This window comes from Lissotriton vulgaris, unplaced genomic scaffold (genome assembly GCF_964263255.1).
Source record: "Lissotriton vulgaris unplaced genomic scaffold, aLisVul1.2 SCAFFOLD_655, whole genome shotgun sequence".
Taxonomy (NCBI): Eukaryota; Metazoa; Chordata; class Amphibia; order Caudata; family Salamandridae; genus Lissotriton; species Lissotriton vulgaris.
In genome coordinates, this window is record NW_028242302.1 from 36,551 (window position 1) to 54,604 (window position 18,054).

The window sequence follows — 18,054 nt, forward strand, 5'->3', positions numbered from 1 at the left end:
TTATTGGAACACAAACCCAACGGGTTTCTGTGGAAATTCAAAATGAGGCTTGGCCCACTGGGCTTGTCTCTGTTCCATGAGGAGAATAGATTCCCTGGACTCTTCCTTAAGGTGTGCTACAACGGAGGTGGGTGAGATGAGTTTGTGATGAGCTCTGAGCAGACAGAAAGGATTAGAAGTGTTTGCGGTGAGCTCTGGAGTAGGTAGAAGGGATGAGAAGTGTTTGTGAAAAGATCTGGAGTAGGCAGAAGGGATGAGAAGTGTTTGCGGTGAGCTCTGGAGTAGGCAGAAGGGATGAGAAGTGTTTGCGGTGAGCTCTGGAGTAGGCATAAGGGATGAGAAGTGTTTGCGGTGAGCTCTGGAGTAGGTATAAGGGTTGAGGCGTTCTGGGAGTTGACCTCTGGAGTAAGGAGAAAGGATGAGATGTGTTTGATTACCTCAGGAGGAGGCAGAAGCGGGGAGCATGGATTCTGGATTGAGTAAGTTGGAGAGACGAGTGCGTGTCCGCAGACCGCCGTGCCCGGCCTGAGCAGCACATGATTGAAGTAGATTGGGTCTGATGGTGTCTGGTTTGAAGTGTTGAGGGCTGGACTGGGATAGTCCTGAGAGGGGAAGACAGAAGTCCAACAGCAGAACCTAAATAGCCTGAGGGAGTGAATTGTGGCGCCTCCTGTGCCGAGCTTTGCTACCACCTGAATGATTTCATTGTCTTTCTTTTCCCAGGAATCTCGGAATGGGCCTGTGCTCCATGTTCTCCAGGATTGGGGGAATCATTGCCCCATTCATCCCTTCACTGGTCAGTATCTTTCCTTTAATTCATCAGACTTGTTAAATGTTGACTTCAGGAGACTTTCAATGTGTGTGAGAGTCCGAGTGTGGATGAGTGAATGTGTGAGTCCCTCCCCACCCATGTATAGGCTGGGTGAACAAGAATTCATCTCCCTGAGGTCAGTGACTAAGAGTTCATTCAGAGGTGCGGAGCCAGTGATAAGGCGGTGAGGGAGACGCCGTTGCAGTTTATGAGTTCAGCGATGCAGCAGTGAGGGAGGCAGATATTCTTTTTAAGTGAAGAGCTGAGTGAAATGTCATTGAAGTGAAGGGTGTCTGACATGAGATGTCACTGAAATGGAAGGTGCCTGATGTGAGATACCACTGTAGTGGAAAGTGCTTGGTGTGAGTTGTCACTGAAGTGGAAGATGCCTGGTGTGAAACGTCACCGAAGGACATACGAGAAAGAATGCACAAACCTAGATCGAAGGCCACATCCAGGAGCTGCAGAAGGTAGGGCTGCTGGCTCAGTAGCCCACAGGTACCTGGCACAGCCTATTTCTTCACCAACAGCTCCCTAAGTAACCCAAAGGTCTTGGGTTTGGCTTACTGCTTCACGAACAGCTCACTGAGTAACCCACAGGTCCTAGGCATGGCCTACTGCTTTACCAACCGCTCACTGGGTAAACCACAGGGCCTGGACGTTGCCCATTGGTTTACCAACCGCTCATTGGGCAACCCACAGATCCTAGGCATAGCCTACTGCTTCGCTAACAGCTCACTGAGTAACCCACAGTTCCTGTGCATGGCTTACTGCTTCCCCAAGAGCTCACTGAGTGACAAACCAGTCCTGGGCATGGCCTACTGTTTCTCCAGGATTTCACTGAATGACCCACAAATCCTGAGCTTGGCCTACCCCTCCACCAAGAGCTCCCTGAGTAATCCACGGGTCCTGGTCATGGCCACTGCTTCACCAACAGCTCACTGAGTTGCCCACAGGTTCTAAGCATGGCCTATTGCTTTCCCAAGAGCTCACTGAGTAATCAACAATTCCTGGGCATGGTCTACTGCTTCGCCAAGAGCTCAGTGAGTAACCCACAGGGTCTGGGCATGACCTACCATTTCACCAAGAGCTCACTGACTTGCCTATATGTCCTGGCCATGGCCTACTGCTTCGCCAAGAGCTCATTGAGTAACGCACAGGTCCTGGGCGTGCCCCACTGCTTCGCCCAGAGCTCACTGAGTTACCCACAGGTCCTGGGCGTGCCCCACTGCTTCGCCCAGAGCTCACTGAGTTGCCCACAGGTCCTAGGCGTGGCCTACTGCTTTGCAAGATTTCACTGAATAAGCCAGAGGCCCTGGGCATTTCTTACTGCTTCGCCAAGAGCTCACTGGGTTGCACTGTCCTTACTCTGCCTCATCACAGATGTTGGTTTAGTGCACTATTTATTGTATAGTTGCAGAAATGACTCGGTTACTCACCCCCACTGTCTTATCTGTACCTTTTCTAGGTATATTTTATATTACAGGCAACACCCATCTCTTGTTTCTCCTTTGTCTAACCTTTCTAGTACCTGTCTTTTGGGCACCACACTGCTGCTTCCGTTTATTCTTGGGACTGTTGGAATTCAGTACTTTTTATTTAATGAATGTCTTTTACTTGTAGGAAAGTGCATCTTATTACATGTTAGCCCCCACTTTTTGCTTGATGCCGGATAATATTTCGTACTAACCAGTTTCCCAGCGCCAGATATCTTTCCCACAACTGTACCACGATTTGCACACCTTCAGCAACCCTGTAAGTCTCTAGTAAATGGTATGTCTGATACCTGGGACATGGGTCCTGAAGAGGGTCCACTGGGGCTGAAGCATGAATTGTGCCATCCCAGGGACCCCTCGCCAAGGCCATGCACACTGCCAGTGCAGGCTGCTTGTCTTGGTGCAGAGAAAGCTGAAGAGTTGACTTGGCACACAGCCCTGTGTGCAATGCCCCCAGACACTGCATGAGATACAGGTAAGTCCCCCCTACTGCAGCCTTACAGCCCTACGGCAGGGAGCACTGTAGCCCATGTGTGGACATATCTGCATGAGCAGATATGACCCTGCAATATCTGAGCCATTCTTGGATATTGTAAGTGCACAGGGAAGCCATAGAGAGTACATGGGCTGAATACTGGTCATCACGAGTTTCCTAGCTCCATGATGGCTTCACTGTACCCTAAGATGAATTTTGGTGCCATGCATCTTGTCTCAATAAATCATCACTGATGCCAGTGTGGGATTTATAAATAAATGCACACAGGAGACCCTGTAGTGCACGGGTACTCAAAGTACGGCCCGCGGGCCGGCAGCGGCCCAGCATGCCTTCCTTGGCGGCCTGCGGACCTTACAGACGTACCTGTGTTCTTTTTATCTTTCTCAAGTGTCAGCAAACACTGCCGGTACCGCTCTGTGGGGCCGGGCGATTCCAGCCACAGTCGGAGTGGAGCTGCAGGGGCGCTAAGAAGAGGTGAAGAAAACATCATTAACATGTAAATGGTCTTTTAAAGACCTGTGAAGTACTGAGGTGCAACTGTGTGTGTGCCTGGGAAGCTGAGGGAAGGGGTGGAGGGGGGAAGGAGAGAGGAGCGCAGCAGGGAGTGAGAGCTTGGCCTCAAACCTTTATGGAGTGTCTGTATTCAATAGGCAGCTAGTTCCAGGAAGTAGCGAATTCTGAAGATTAGAAGAGCTTGCATGCGTAAACAACTATCATTCAAGAATGAAACGATGGAGTACATTTATGTTTCTGGTCTTCAAACTCAATCTCTTCTAGGTTCTTTGACGTTTGAAACACAAGTGAGAACTGCTTAAAATGCATGTTCTTTTTCTTTACACCTTTTCTTAAAGAAAACCTTGTTTTCATCTGAAATTAGCATTTAATTGTAGAATCGTTAAAGCAGTCCAATAACTCTAAGATACAGCAGGCATTGCCATGTGCTCAAATGTCTTGAAGATTGCGGCCTATTAGCTGATGCTGAAAAACTTTGAATTACAACACTGAAATCAAGCAAGCACTGTAACTGCTAAATCATTCTGGGGGATCCGCACCACCTCAGCCGCCTCTGCGACCTAGGTAAGGGGCAGCACGTGCTGTGTGCACCACGCTGCCTCCTGCACACGTGGCACTTACACCAGCGGCATGCACCACCCCAGCCGCCCACTGCATACTCTGCAACAAGTCATGCAAGCTGAATAAGGGGCGGCGTGCGGAGTGTGCACACGTGGCTTCCTGCACACGGAGCACTAACACCAGTGGCATGCACCACCTCAGCCGCCCTCTGCACCCCTGCGACAAGTCCTGCGAGCTAGGTGAGGGGTTGCGCGCGGCATGGGCACATATGACATGCCATGGTACACACTAACTTCCTGCACGAGGGACACCAACTCCAGCTGCAAGTATCACCCAGTCACTCCCTGCACACTTTAAGAATTTCGCACATGGTGTGTATGTGTGCAAAATAAAATTCTGACGAGAGGCGCCTGCAACTGGTTCTGCGAAGTAGGTGAGGGCTTGCACTCTGCGTATGTGCATACCTGATATGTCATGCTGATTTCCAGACTCATCGGTACAAAAGGGGGTGGTGATGGACGGAGCATCTAAATCAATCAAACACTCACACCCAGTCAATAGATCTGGGTTTAATCCATCACCGTTCTTTAGCCCACTCTGCCACCCCAGTTCAGACATGGCTATATGCAAATCAGTCTGACCCTGTGCCTCATGGGAACAGTCCAGCCCGAAATGCCAAGCCATGCCTTCCCTGGACCGGAAACAAGCTTCCGAGGACCGGTTTCTGGCATTCCTGCCGTCTTCAGCCCGGCTTGCTTGAATCCAGTGGCAAAGTGAGCAAGGGACTCACGTCTGAGCATACCCTGCCACACTTATGGCGACCAAAAGCGGTACAAAAGGGGGTGGTGATGGACGGAGCATCTGATTCAATCAAACACTCACACCCAGTCAAAAGATCTGGGTTTAATCCATCAACGTTCTTTAGCCCACTCTACCACCCCAGTTCAGACATGGCTATATGCAAATCAGTCTGACCCTGTGCCTCATGGAACAATCCAGCCCGAACTGCTAAGCCATACCTTCCCTGGACCGGAAACAAGCTTCCGAGGACCGGTTTCTGGCATCCCAGCCGTCTTCAGCCCGGCTTGCTTGAATCCAGTGGCAAAGTGAGCAAGGGACTCACGTCCGAGCATACCCTGCCACACTTATGGCGGTACAAAAGGGGGTGGTGATGGACGGAGCATCTGAATCAATCAAACACTCACACCCAGTCAAAAGATCTGGGTTTAATCCATCACCGTTCTTTAGCCCACTCTGCTACCCCAGCTCAGACATGGCTATATGCAAATCAGTCTGACCCTGTGCCTCATGGGAACAGTCCAGCCCGAACTGCCAAGCCATGCCTTCCCTGGACTGTAAACAAGCTTCCAAGGCATTCTGGCATTCCAGCCGTCTTCAGCCCGGCTTGCTTGAATCCAGTGGCAAAGTGAGCAAGGGACTCACGTCTGAGCATACCCTGCCACACTTATGATGGCCGCCATAAGTGTGGCAGGATATGCTCAGACGTGAATCCAGGCCCACATGGAATAGCTTATCAACTCTCATTTCAAAACCTTGTCTTCTAGGATTGATAAACTAGTTTCACTGATAAATAACAAAGGCTTAGGTGGAGTACAGCTAGCCACCCCGATGGGGAATCCTGCCACTAAAGTGGCTCTAGGTACAACTAATTCTGCCACTAAAAGCTTAAACCCAGGCAATAGTATTTTCCTTGATAACCCTACACACGATCTGGCCCCTTTAAGCATGAAGAAATCTATCTCTGCCTCGACTGGTTCTGGTCTAGCTAATCGACCTAATGCGCTTTCAGCTGCATGTGGCCGATACCGTGTGGTCTATTCCCCACCCCAAAAACCCCTGGAAAACAGCGTCCAGATCCGGGTAGGTCTCAGAGGAGGCAGACCTGGAGCTTGAGTTCGGCCCGGGACCAGGGTTCAATTCCCCGCCTCGGCGGGTCTTGGGCTCAAAATTCCACGGACTCGTTAATTCTCGCTCCGGTGCCTTCTCAACTCACGGGTTCACACTCTGCGACTCTGGGCAATAGCTTGCTTAATCTCCACAATGGCCCCTCGCGGTGGGATGCCTGGCTTTCACCTTGTGGATACCCTGCCAGGGTTATCTCACAGGGGAATACCAAGACGGGTTCCCTAAGCAAGCGCTGAGATGCCCCAGGGTAAGTCGTGCGCTATATAAGTTTAATTCATTTCATTTCATTACAACCCTGCTTTGAAATCGTATAAAAATGGACCCCAAAAAACTCCTCCTTGTCCCCAGCTACCTCCTGAAGCATCGCCGTATGTGGTGGTGCTCACAGGAGTACCCCTACTGGTCAGCGAACGAGGTGAAACATTTCCAGAGTTAAAGAATAAACTCATCTTCTGGCTAAACAGACACAGACCCTTAATGGGATCTGGCCAGGGGGAGATCTTATTCGCTCGAAGAGTCAGCTGGTTAGGGACTAGACCCAAAGACATCTGTGGCGACTGTGTAATTGTTCATTTTAGGGATCCTGGAGTGGTTAGACATATACTAGGTAATGGAGGGCCTTTTAACGCGGGTTCAATCAATCCTTGCCACCTGGGGTATTTTTATACACAAATTCTAGCACCGGGTAGGCCGGAACCAATCTATTTCCACCATGGCGGACAGGAATTAAATTATAATGTACCCGTGGCTAACAGATATAGTGCCTTGAGCATTGTGGATTGACTACCACCTACCCCGGGCCCTGACAGAATGGTTTCATATCTATCCAGGAGCCATGTTGTAGAGGGTTTGAGTGATGAGGTGGGGCTCCCCGATTTGGTCACTAGGTATAAGGTGAATAGCCTAACAACATTTCCATCATCCCAAAATATCGGCCCCATAGGAGGCGAAAGGGAGTTGGATATACATACACATATAGCATCTCCACCCTCTAACGTGTCCCAATCTACTGAGGATTCCCCAGCCCGAGTGGTGTTTCGTAGACCACTAATTGGGTCTTGGAATGTAGCAGGGCTAGGGTCTAAGCTGCATACCCCGGAGTGGGGAGAGTTGATGGACAGTTACGACTTGTCTGTTTCAAGAGACTTGGCTGCTGTCTGCTCCTGCTAGGGTAGGCTTCGCAACATTCCATGTACCGGCTGTGCAGGAACCCAGGGGAAGACCCTCGGGGGTTGTGTATCTGGGTTGCTGCGCACTTGGGGTGTTCAGTTAAGGTAATAGACTCCCATTGCCCGGACATTCTTTGCATTGTACTTAATTTTCTGGATGGTTTGACGCTGGCAGTGATCAACATTTACTTACGCCCTCACCACACCAGTTGGGCTTATCTATTTTAGAGGCCCTAGAGGTCCTCCTTCTCTCTTTTCCCTCGTCGTACCATAAAATTCTTGGCGCCGATTTTAATTACCACTTTGAACCGCTTCTGGGGATCCCCTCTGTAACCTCAGATGAGGATGACATCTGGCTTATTCCGGAATTCATCATGTACCCGGAAAAGCGCTTATCGCCTCTGGCTCTCATGATCAACACGCTGGTTGTAACACACTCCCTTAGGGCCTGCAAAGGTAGACTTCTCCCAGACGTCCCGGGTACAAGCACCTTTAATAGACCGGGGAAAAGCACGACCATTGATTACATCTTGGTTAATGTAGAATTCTGGGCCCGACTGAGAGCTTTTTTCTGTCATCCCAAGGGTCGATAGTGACCACAATCTATTGTCACTAGATGTGACTAATACATTGGGTCACCAAAACGAACTGGGAGGAGCGGAGACCACTACTAATTCGAACCTTGTTACAGCGGCGGGTGGCAGCGCATTAGGTGGGTGAAGGTCGCGCTAGATCCTGATAAGCTAGCTCAGATATACCACCATGTAGCACGCTCCCCAGCAGAGGTCTGTGACCTCTTGAGCCCCAACTGTGATCGGACCCATCTCCAGGTTTTTCAGCGCATTCATAACAAGCTTCTTTGTTCTTTGGCCGATTATTTTTATTCTACTGACAACATGAGGCCAAGGGTAAAAAAAGCACGACAATTGGTTTAATAAAAACTGTAGGGTGGCTAAAGACACCTTGATAAAGGAAGTAAAATCGGGGTCCCAATCAAGTATCAGAAACGCTAGGCAAATATACAAAAGACTGATCACGGAGGCCAGGTCGGAGTGGGAGGCTGCAAGGTGGGAAAGCATCAAAGTAGCCCTGGACGTTCGAGACTACAGGTCCTTTTGGAATCTAGTTCGGGCTGGGTCGGCAGAAGGGTCGTCTGCTATTATTCCTAATCTTAGTGAAGAGGTTTGGCTAGCCCACTTTAAGCCCCTCTACTCACTCAGTGACCCCGTATCTCCAATAGATCTAGCTGCCCAAATCAGCACACCTGAACTAGTCCACCTGGAGGGCTCGGGTCTTGATTGTCTACCCTGCACCCTGCTTGAAATCCAGGCGGCCCTCAGAAGTCTGACTTCGGAGAAAGCACCGGGCCTAGATAGGATCCCTGGTGATCTATACCTGAGTGAACAGAAGGTTTGGGCCCCTTACATCTGGGTTTATTTCAATTCTATCCTACAGGGCTTGGAGATCCCCCCCAACATGGCTGGGTGCAGAAATTATACCCATCCATAAAAAAGCTTCCCCTCTTGACCCGGCCAACTACCGCCCCATTAGTTTGATCGACGTCCTCCAGAAATTATTTGCCCGCTTCCTTCTAACAAGGTTGCAGAGTTGGATGGACGAATATCACATCCTAACCTCCCTTCAAGCGGGCTTTCGTACAAAGGTCTCCACTATCGACCAACTGTTTAGACTACGGTTGCTCTATTGGAAGACGGTTTCTCTGGGGGCGGGTAGTTTGTACTTGATCTTCATGGACCTTCGGTCCGCATTCAACCTGGTCCAGGGGGATAAGCTTTGGGCAATACTACTTGAGATGGGTGCCCCGGCCTACCTGTGCCATCTATTTAAACGTATGCACCAAGGTACATATGCAAGGGTGAGGTATGGGAGGAGTAGGGAGTTGTCGGCTCCGTTCCCGGTGGAAAAGGGAGTGAGGCATGGGTGCGTGTTTGCCCCCACGCTCTTCTCCCTCTTCGTCAATGGGTTGATAAAACATCTACTGGGAGCGAGAGACCTAGACTCTCCAAGCTTAGCAGGTCGCAAGATACCTGCCCTAATGTTCGCTGATGACACCCTTTTATTGTCAAAATCATCTATGGGCATTCAGTGCACATTAGAGGCATTCTGCTCCTTCTGCAGACTGAGGAACTTAGAGATGAACCTCTCTAAAACCAAGTTCATGGTTTATAATACCAAACTATCCAATTGTCCTCAACCCCACTTGGATGGAACGGCGTTGGATCGAGTGTCTACCTTCGATTATTTGGGGGTTACACTAAACGATAGAATGGATTGGGGGTCTAAGGCTAACCTGAAGTTGGCCCAATCATCTGGCGGTATCCTAAAGGTCTTTAACGAGACCTCTCTTAAACTGCTGGGTCCTCCCGTGGAAATCTATAAAGCCCAGGCGAGAGGGGGTGTGCTTTATGGTGCAGACTTATGGGGTCATGTCAGCGCCGCCCCTCTATCCCTTTCTGAGAATAGTTTTATCAGGCGTCTTCTGAGACTTCCCCCGAGTACCCCCCTGACCACCTTACGGTTGGATCTAGGTTTGGTACCTATACAGGAGATTGTTTCAAATCGTCCCCTGCTGTACTGGAGACAACTTTGGTCCACCCCCGAGCACTCGAGATTAAGGGAGGACCTGGGGGATCTTCTGTCCAGATGGGGTGTGGGGAAAATCCCCTGGCTAAACCACATTAAGCACCTGTGCCAGGTTCTTGGTATGGGGGACATGTTCAATTCAATTCAATTCAAATGATTTATATAGCGCGCTACATACCCAGAGGGTCTCAAGGCTCTTGGAGAAGGGTGGGGAATTACTTGTCGAATATCCAGGTTTTAAGTTGCTTTCTGAATGCTAGGTGGTTCTGAGTGAGGCGAAGGTGAGTGGGAAGTGAGTTCCAGGTTTTGGCTGCCAGGTAGGAGAAGGATCTTCCTCCCATGGTGGTTTTGTTGATGCGAGGTACAGCAGCAAGGGCTTGGTGGGAGGAGCGTAGCTGGCGGGAGGGGGTGTAGAAGGAAATTCGTGTGTTGAGGCATTCGGGTCCAAGTTCGTAAAGTGCTTTGTGTGCGTGGGTTAGGAGGCGGAATTTTATCCTCTTATTGACGGGGAGCCAGTGGAGGTTTTTCAGGTGACCAGAAATGTGGTCTTTACGCGGAATGTCTAGTATGAGTCTGGCTGATGCGTTCTGGATGCGTTGGAGTTTTTTCTGAAGTTTTGCGATGGTACCGGCGTATACGGTGTTTCCGTAGTCCAAGCGGCTTGTAACCAGTGCGTGGGTGACCGTTTTTCTAGTTTCGGTGGGGATCCAGCGAAATGTTTTTTTGAGCATGCGTAGGATGTTGAAGCAAGATGATGAAACGGCGTTGACCTGTCTGGTCATCGAGAGTGAGGAGTCCAGAATGACGCCCAGGTTCCGTGCGTGGTCCGTCGGGATGGGTGCTTTTCCAAGGGACTCTGGCCACCACGAGTCGTCCCAGGCGGAGGGGGAGGTACCTAGGATAAGGACTTCTGTTTTGTCGGAATTCAGTTTCAGACGGCTGAGCTTCATCCACTCGGCTACTTCTCTCATTCCTTTATGTAAGTTTGTTTTGGCTGTGTTAGGGTCTTTGGTGAGTGAGAGGATCAGTTGAGTGTCATCAGCGTAGGAGATGATGTTGAGGTTGTGTTGGCGTGCGATGGCCGCGAGGGGGCTCATGTATACGTTGAAGAGGGTGGGGCTGAGTGAAGATCCTTGTGGCACGCCGCAGATGACTTCAGTGGCCTCTGACTTGAATGGTGGGAGGCGGACTCTCTGGGTTCTTCCGGCAAGGAACGAGGTGATCCATTCCAGTGCTTTTCCTTGGATTCCTATGTTTCTGAGGCGTTGTAACAGGGTGCTATGACAGACTGTGTCGAAGGCTGCGGAGAGGTCGAGGAGGATGAGGACGACTGTGTCTCCATTGTCCAGTAGAGTTCGAATGTCGTCTGTTGCTGCGATGAGTGCGGTCTCAGTGCTGTGTTTGGCTCGGAAGCCGGACTGTGAGGAGTCGAGGGATTTGTTGGTTTCGAGGAAGGCGGCGAGCTGGTTGTTGACAGCTTTCTCGATGACTTTGGCCGGGAATGGAAGGAGCGAGATGGGGCGGTAGTTTTTGAGTTCGGTGGGGTCAGCTGTGGGTTTCTTCAGAAGGGCGCTGAGTTCGGCATGTTTCCAACTTTCCGGGAAGGTGGCGGAGTTTAGGGAGCAGTTGATGATGTCTCGGAGGTGCGGTGCTATGATGGAGTTTGCTTTGTTGAAGATGTGGTGAGGGCATGGGTCTGTGGGGGATCCTGAGTGGATGGAGTTCATCAGGCCGATGTTGTCCTCAGTGGAGATTGGGTTCCAGTCATTAAGGATGTTCAAGGGGGGTGGGGGTACGGCAAAATGTAGGGTGGGTTGGTCTCCAGGATGGTTGTCAAAGCTGTTGTGGATGTCTGCTATTTTGTCGTGGAAGAACGAAGCTAGGGAGTCGCAAAGGGTTTGAGAGGGAGTGATGTCGTTGGAGTTGGCAGTGGGGTTGGTAAACTCTTTGACGATGTTGAATAATTCCTTGCTGTTGTGGGCGTTGTTATCAAGTCGGTCTTTGAAAGCGGCTTTCTTGGCGGTTCGGATCAGTTAATGGTGTATGCGGATGGCGTTTTTGAACGCGTCCCTGGTGCTGGTGTTTGGGTCTTTTTTCCATGTCTTCTCAAGGGAGCGACAGAGTTTCTTGGATTTCTTAAGATCATCGTTGAACCAGGGGGCGTTTTTGCTGCCTAGTTTGATTTGACGTTTTTTCAGGGGTGCTAGGCTGTCGGCGCTGTTGGTTAGCCATTGAGTGAAGTTAATGGCTGCTTGGTTGGGGTTCGAAGAGTGGGCAGGGGGGTTTTGAAGAAGCAATGAGGAGATCTGGTCGATGGTGATTTTGTTCCAGTTTCTTCGCAGAGTAGGTTGAGGATGGTTGTGGGTTGTGGTCTTTTTGTAGATAAAGTGAACGCAGCTGTGGTCCGTCCAATGGAGAGCTGTGGTGTGACTGAAGGAGATATGTTTGCTGGAGGTGAAGATAGGGTCGAGAGTGTGACCTGCGTGGTGAGTGGGGGTATTAACAAGTTGTTTGAGTCCGAGGTTGGCGAGATTGTCCAGCAGGGTAGTGGTGTTGCTGTCGTTGCTTTTTTCCAGGTGAAAATTGAGGTCTCCCAATAGAATGTAATCCTCGGAGGGGAGGGCGTGTGGGGTGATAAAGTCAGTGATGTCTTCACTGAATTGTGCTCAGGGTCCTGGTGGCCTGTAGAGGAGGGTGCCTCTGAGTGTGGTCTTGGGGTCGGTGTGGATCTGGAAATGAAGGTGTTCGGCGCTAGCGAGGTTGATATCTGAGCTGGTTGAGATGCGGATGGAGTTCTTATGGACGATAGCGATGCCTCCTCCTGTTTGCTTGGTGCGGTCTTTTCGGATGATCTTGTAACCTTCCGGGATGGCAATGGTGATGTCTGGAGCTGAGGAGGCGTTCATCCATGTTTCTGTTAGGAAGGCGACGTCCGGAGAGATGGTGTCTAGTAGATTCCAGAGGTCAATGGCGTGTCTGTGGACCGAGCGGGTGTTGAGCAGGATGCATTTAAGGTGGTTGGTGTCAGGTCTCTGTTTGGTATTAGTGGATGAGGAGTTGGTCTTGGTGCCGTCAAACTTGCAGGAGTTGCATGAGAAGGGTCCATGGGTGTGTCCGGGGGCGGCTTGGGCATGTGGTCTTCCCCTGAGGAGACCTGCGTCTTGTTTACCAAGAAACCTTGAGCTTGGCACTCAAGCGTTACCGAATGGAACTCCTATTATCAGACTCCTCTACAGGTAGGTTGACCAACACCTTTCTGGATATCAAGGTCCATCCCTATTTTGATAAATTCTTGGATGCTATCCAGCTCCCTCTGGCTAAGAAACTATTCATCCAGTTTAGACATGGTTCATTGTCTCTTAGGGCCGCAACACACAAGTGGTCAAATGCCCCACAATCAGCGAGTTCTTGCCCAGGGTGTGAGGGCAGCAGAGAGACAGATCTGCACGTTCTGCTCTTCTGCCCCTCCTATTCTAAGGCAAGAGCCAAATGGATCATCCAACTTTGCAAGTCCAGGGGTCTCGGGGACTATCAGGAGGTATTCAGAATTCTCAAATATGACAACACCCACCTGACCGTGTTCGCAACTGCTAGATTCCTCCTGTCCATGTGGTACTCAAGGTGCGCAAAACTAAAAATTGAAAGTCCTCAAACTACCGCTCTTGTAGTAGCACTAGCATTGTGATATATGAGGTTCCCTACAAATCCCACAAGGGATTGTCCATTGTGAGCGCTATTTTAAATTATGTTTGTATTTTCACAATCCTTTTAACCATTTTATGAATATAGTATGTTTTAAGATTGCAATGCATTATTCCTTAAATATCTTCATTTTTATCTGCAAATGGGTATATATGTATTTTTATGTTTTTTAACTGGTAATAAAAGCTTCTTGACTGACTGACTGTCAATAAGTGCCCCTCCTGCTCACTTCAGCTGTTCCCAATTCTCAGACCTAACAGTGTTGCTCATCACTCTGTACTACTGAACCTAGAACAAATTACACGACCATAGCCTCACTTCTGCAGACTCTGCCCAATAAACCCGGTGAGGTGGGAGGGCAGCGGGGAGTGAGCGCCTGGGTGAGGTGGGAGGGCAGCGGGGAGTGAGCGCCTGGGTGAGGTGGGAGGGCAGCAGGGAGTTAGCGCCTGGGTGAGGTGGGAGGGCAGCAGGGAGTGAGAGCCTGGGTGAGGTGGGAGGGCAGCAGGGAGTGAGAGCCGGGTGAGGTGGGAGGGCAGCAGGGAGTGAGAGCCGGGTGAGGTGGGAGGGCAGCGGGGAGTGAGCGCCTGGGTGAGGTGGGAGGGCAGCAGGGAGTTAGCGCCTGGGTGAGGTGGGAGGGCAGCAGGGAGTGAGAGCCTGGGTGAGGTGGGAGGGCAGCAGGGAGTGAGAGCCGGGTGAGGTGGGAGGGCAGCAGGGAGTGAGACCCTTTCAGCAGGGAGTGAGAGCCGGATGAGGTGGGAGGGCAGCAGGGAGTGAGAGCCGGGTGAGGTGGGAGGGCAGCAGGGAGTGAGAGCCGGGTGAGGTGGGAGGGCAGCAGGGAATGAGCGCCCAATGAGGTGGGAGGGCAGCAGGGAATGAGAGCCGGGTGAGGTGAGAGGGCAGCAGGGAGTTAGAGCCCAGGTGAGGTGGGAGGGCAGCAGGGAGTGAGAGCAGGGTGAGATGGGAGGGCAGCAGGGAGTGAGAGCCGGGTGAGGTGAGAGGGCAGCAGGGAATGAGAGCCCAGTGAGGTGGGGGGGCAGCAGAGAGTGAGAGCCGGGTGAGGTGGGAGGGCAGCAGGGAGTGAGAGCCAGGGTGAGGTGGGAGGGCAGCAGGGAGTGAGAGCCGGGTGAGGTGGGAGGGCAGCAGGGAGTGAGTGCCGGGTGAGGTGGGAGGGCAGCAGGGAATGAGAGCTCGGGTGAGGTGGGAGGGCAGCAGGCAGTGAGAGCCCAGTGAGGTGGGAGGGCAGCAGGGAGTGAGAGCCGGGTGAGGTGGGAGGGCAGCAGGGAGTGAGAGCCGGGTGAAGTGGGAGGGCAGCATGGAGTGAGAGCCCAGGTGAGGTGGGAGGGCAGCAGGGAGTGATAGCCGGGTGAGGTGGGAGGGCAGCAGGGAGTGAGAGCCGGGTGAGGTGGGAGGGCAGCAGGGAGTGAGAGCCCAGGTGAGGTGGGAGGGCAGCAGTGAATGAGAGCCCAGGTGAGGTGGGAGGGCAGCAGGGCGTGAGAGCCCAGGTGAGGTGGGAGGGCAGCAGGGAGTTAGAGCCCGGTGAGGTGGGAGGGCAGCAGGGAATGAGAGCCGGGTGAGGTGGGAGGGCAGCAGAGAGTGCGAGCCGGGTGAGGTGGGAGGGCAGCAGGGAGTGAGAGCCGGGTGAGGTGGCAGGGCAGCAGGGAGGGAGAGCCTTTCAGCAGGGAGTGAGAGCCCAGTGAGGTGGGGGGGGGCAGCAGGGAGTGAGAGCCCAGGTGAGGTGGGAGGGCAGCAGGGAGTGAGAGCCGGGTGAGGTGGGAGGGCAGCAGGGAGTGAGAGCCCGGGTGAGGTGGGGGGGCAGCAGGGAGTGAGAGCCGGGTGAGGTGGGAGGGCAGCAGGGAGTGAGAGCCTGGTGAGGTGGGAGGGCAGCAGGGAGTGAGAGCCCGGGTGAGGTGGGGGGGCAGCAGGGAGTGAGAGCCCGGTGAGGTGAGACAGATAGAGATAGAGACAGATAAAGACAGGGACAGACAGAGCTAGATAGGGTCAGAGACAGGGACAGATAGAGGCAGAGACAGATAGAGGTAGAGACAGACAGCGATAAAGACAGAGACACAGAGAGAGAGACAGAGACAGGGACAGATTGAGACAGAGACAGGCAGAGACAGATAGAGGCAGAGACAGACAGAGATAGAGACAAAGAGAGGTAGAGACAGAGACAGACAGAGACACGGACAGACAGAGACAGATAGAGGCAGAGAAAGACCGAGACAGGCAGTGACAGAGAGAGGAAGACGGAGGGAGGGAAAGGGACACTGAGGAAGGGAGGAGGAGGGAGACAGAGAGAGGCAGACAAAGAGAGGGAGACAGAGGAAGTCAGGGGGAGAGGTAGACAGACAGAGGGAGACAGGGAGGTAGACAGAGGGAGGTAGACAGAAAGAGAGGGAGACAGAAAGAGAAGGAGACAGAAAGAGAGGAAGACAGAGAGAGAGGGAGACAGAGAGAGAGGGAGACGGAGAGAGAGGGAGACGGAGAGAGAGGGAGACGGAGAGAGAGGGAGACGGAGAGAGAGGGAGACGCAGAGAGAGGGAGACACAGAGGGAGGGGGACACAGAGTAAGAGAGACACAGGGAGGGAGACCGAGAGAGAGGGAGTGTGAGGGAGGCAGAGGGAGTGAGTTAGGGAGACACAGAGGGAGGGAGACAGAGGGAGGGAGACAGACAGGGGGAGGGAGACAGACAGGGGGAGGGAGACAGATAGAGGGAAGGAGACAGATAGAGGGAGGGAGACAGACAGAGGGAGGGAGACAGACTGAGGGAGACAGATAGAGGGAGGGAGACAGAGGGAGGGATATAGAGGGAGGGAAGGAGATAGAGGGAGGGAGACAGAGGGAGGGAGACAGAGGGAGGGATATAGAGGGAGGGAAGGAGATAGAGGGAGGGAGACAGAGGGAGGGAGACAGAGGGAGGGAGACAGAGGGAGGGAGACAGATGGAAGGAGTCGGAGGGAGACAGAGGGAGGGAGACAGAGGGAGGGAGACAGAGGGAGGGAGACAGAGGGAGGGAGGGAGACGGAGGGAGGGAGACGGAGGGAGGGAGACAGAGGGAGGGAGACAGAGGGAGGGAGGGAGATAGAGGGAGACAGATAGAGGGAGGGAGACAGACAGAGGGAGGGAGACAGGCAGAGGGAGGGAGACAGGCAGAGGGAGGGAGACAGACAGAGGGAGGGAGACAGACAGAGGGAGGGAGACAGATAGAGGGAGGGAGACAGATAGAGGGAGGGAGATAGATAGAGGGAGGGAGACAGAGGGAGGAAGACAGATAGAGGGAGGAATATAGAGGGAGGAGGAGATAGAGGGAGGGAGATAGAGGGAGGGAGACAGAGGGAGGGAAGGAGACAGAGGGAGGGAGACAGAGGGAGGGAGACAGAGGGAGGGAGACATAGGGAGGGAGACAGAGGGAGGGAGTCAGAGGGAGGGAGACAGACGGAGGGAGGGAAACAGATAGAGAAAGAGGGAGGGAGACAGAGGAAGGGATATAGAGGGAGGGAAGGAGACAGAGGGAGGGATATAGAGGGAGGGAAGGAGATGGAAGGAGGGAGACAGAGGGAGGGAGATACAGGGAGGATAACAGAGGGAGGGAGACAGAGGGAGGGAGATAGAGGGAGGGAGATAAAGGGAGGGAGACAGAGGGAGGGAGATAAAGGGAGGGAGACAGAGGGAGGGAGACAGAGGGAGGGAGATAGGAGATAGGGAGATAGAGGGAGGGAGAGAGGGAGATAGAAGGAGATAGGGAGATAGAGGGAGGGAGGGAGGGAGGAAGATAGAGAGAGGGAGACAAAGAAAGGGAGACAGACCGAGAGAAACATACAGAGGGAGGGTGACCGAGGCAGACCGACAGAGAGGGAGACAGAGAGGGCGACAGAGAGGGACAGAGGGAGGGAGACAGATGGAGGGAGAGGGAGGGAGTTGGAGAGAGGTAGGCAGAGGCAGCAAGTCAGGGAGAGACAGGGGTAGAGAGGGAGTTGGAGCGAGGGAGACAGGGGGAGGGAGACAGATGGAGGGAGGGAGATAGAGGGAGAGGGAGAGATAGACGGAGGGAGGGAGATAGAGAGAGGTAGATAGATAGAGGTAGATAGATAGAGGGAGATAGATAGGGGGAGATAGGGAGACAGAGAAAGGGAGACAGAGGGACGGAGACAGAGAGAGGTAGACAGACATAGACAGACAGAGGTAGACAGACAGAGGTAGACAGACGGAGGTAGACAGACGGAGGTAGACAGACGGAGGTAGACAGACGGAGGTAGACAGGAAGAGAGGGTGGCAGAGAGGGAGGCAGAGAGGGAGGCAGAGAGGGAGGCAGAGAGGGAGGCAGAGAGGGAGGCAGAGAGGGAGGCAGAGAGGGAGGCAGAGAGGGAGGCAGAGAGAGGGGAGACCGAGAGAGGGGAGACCGAGAGAGGGGAGACAGAGAGAGGGGGGACAGAGAGAGGGGAGACAGAGAGAGGGGAGACAGAGAGAGGGGAGACAGAGTGGGGAGACAGAGTGGGGAGACAGAGTGGGGAGACAGAGTGGGGAGACAGAGTGGGGAGACAGAGTGGGGAGACAGAGTGGGGAGACAGAGAGGGGAGACAGAGAGGGGAGACAGAGGCAGGGAGACAGAGGCAGGGAGACAGAGGCAGGGAGACAGAGGCAGGGAGACAGAGGCAGGGAGACAGAGGCAGGGAGACAGAGGCAGGGAGACAGAGGCAGGGAGACAGAGGCAGGGAGACAGAGGCAGGGAGACAGAGGCAGGGAGACAGAGAGAGGGAGACAGAGGGAGGGAGACA

The 18,054-nt window shown here is 52.9% G+C and overlaps 1 protein-coding gene across 1 annotated transcript in view; it reads left to right on the top strand.

Moving 5' to 3' along the window:
• LOC147669002 (solute carrier family 22 member 15-like) overlaps positions 1–18,054 on the top strand; it is a gene marked incomplete at its 5' end in the record, with an annotated part of 58,745 nt that overhangs the window by 15,358 nt on the left and 25,333 nt on the right. Inside the window, one exon of the mRNA XM_086948291.1 lies at positions 724–796. Within this exon, the coding sequence (XP_086804417.1) occupies positions 724–796 (73 nt within the window). The remainder of the gene's footprint in view (positions 1–723; positions 797–18,054) is intronic.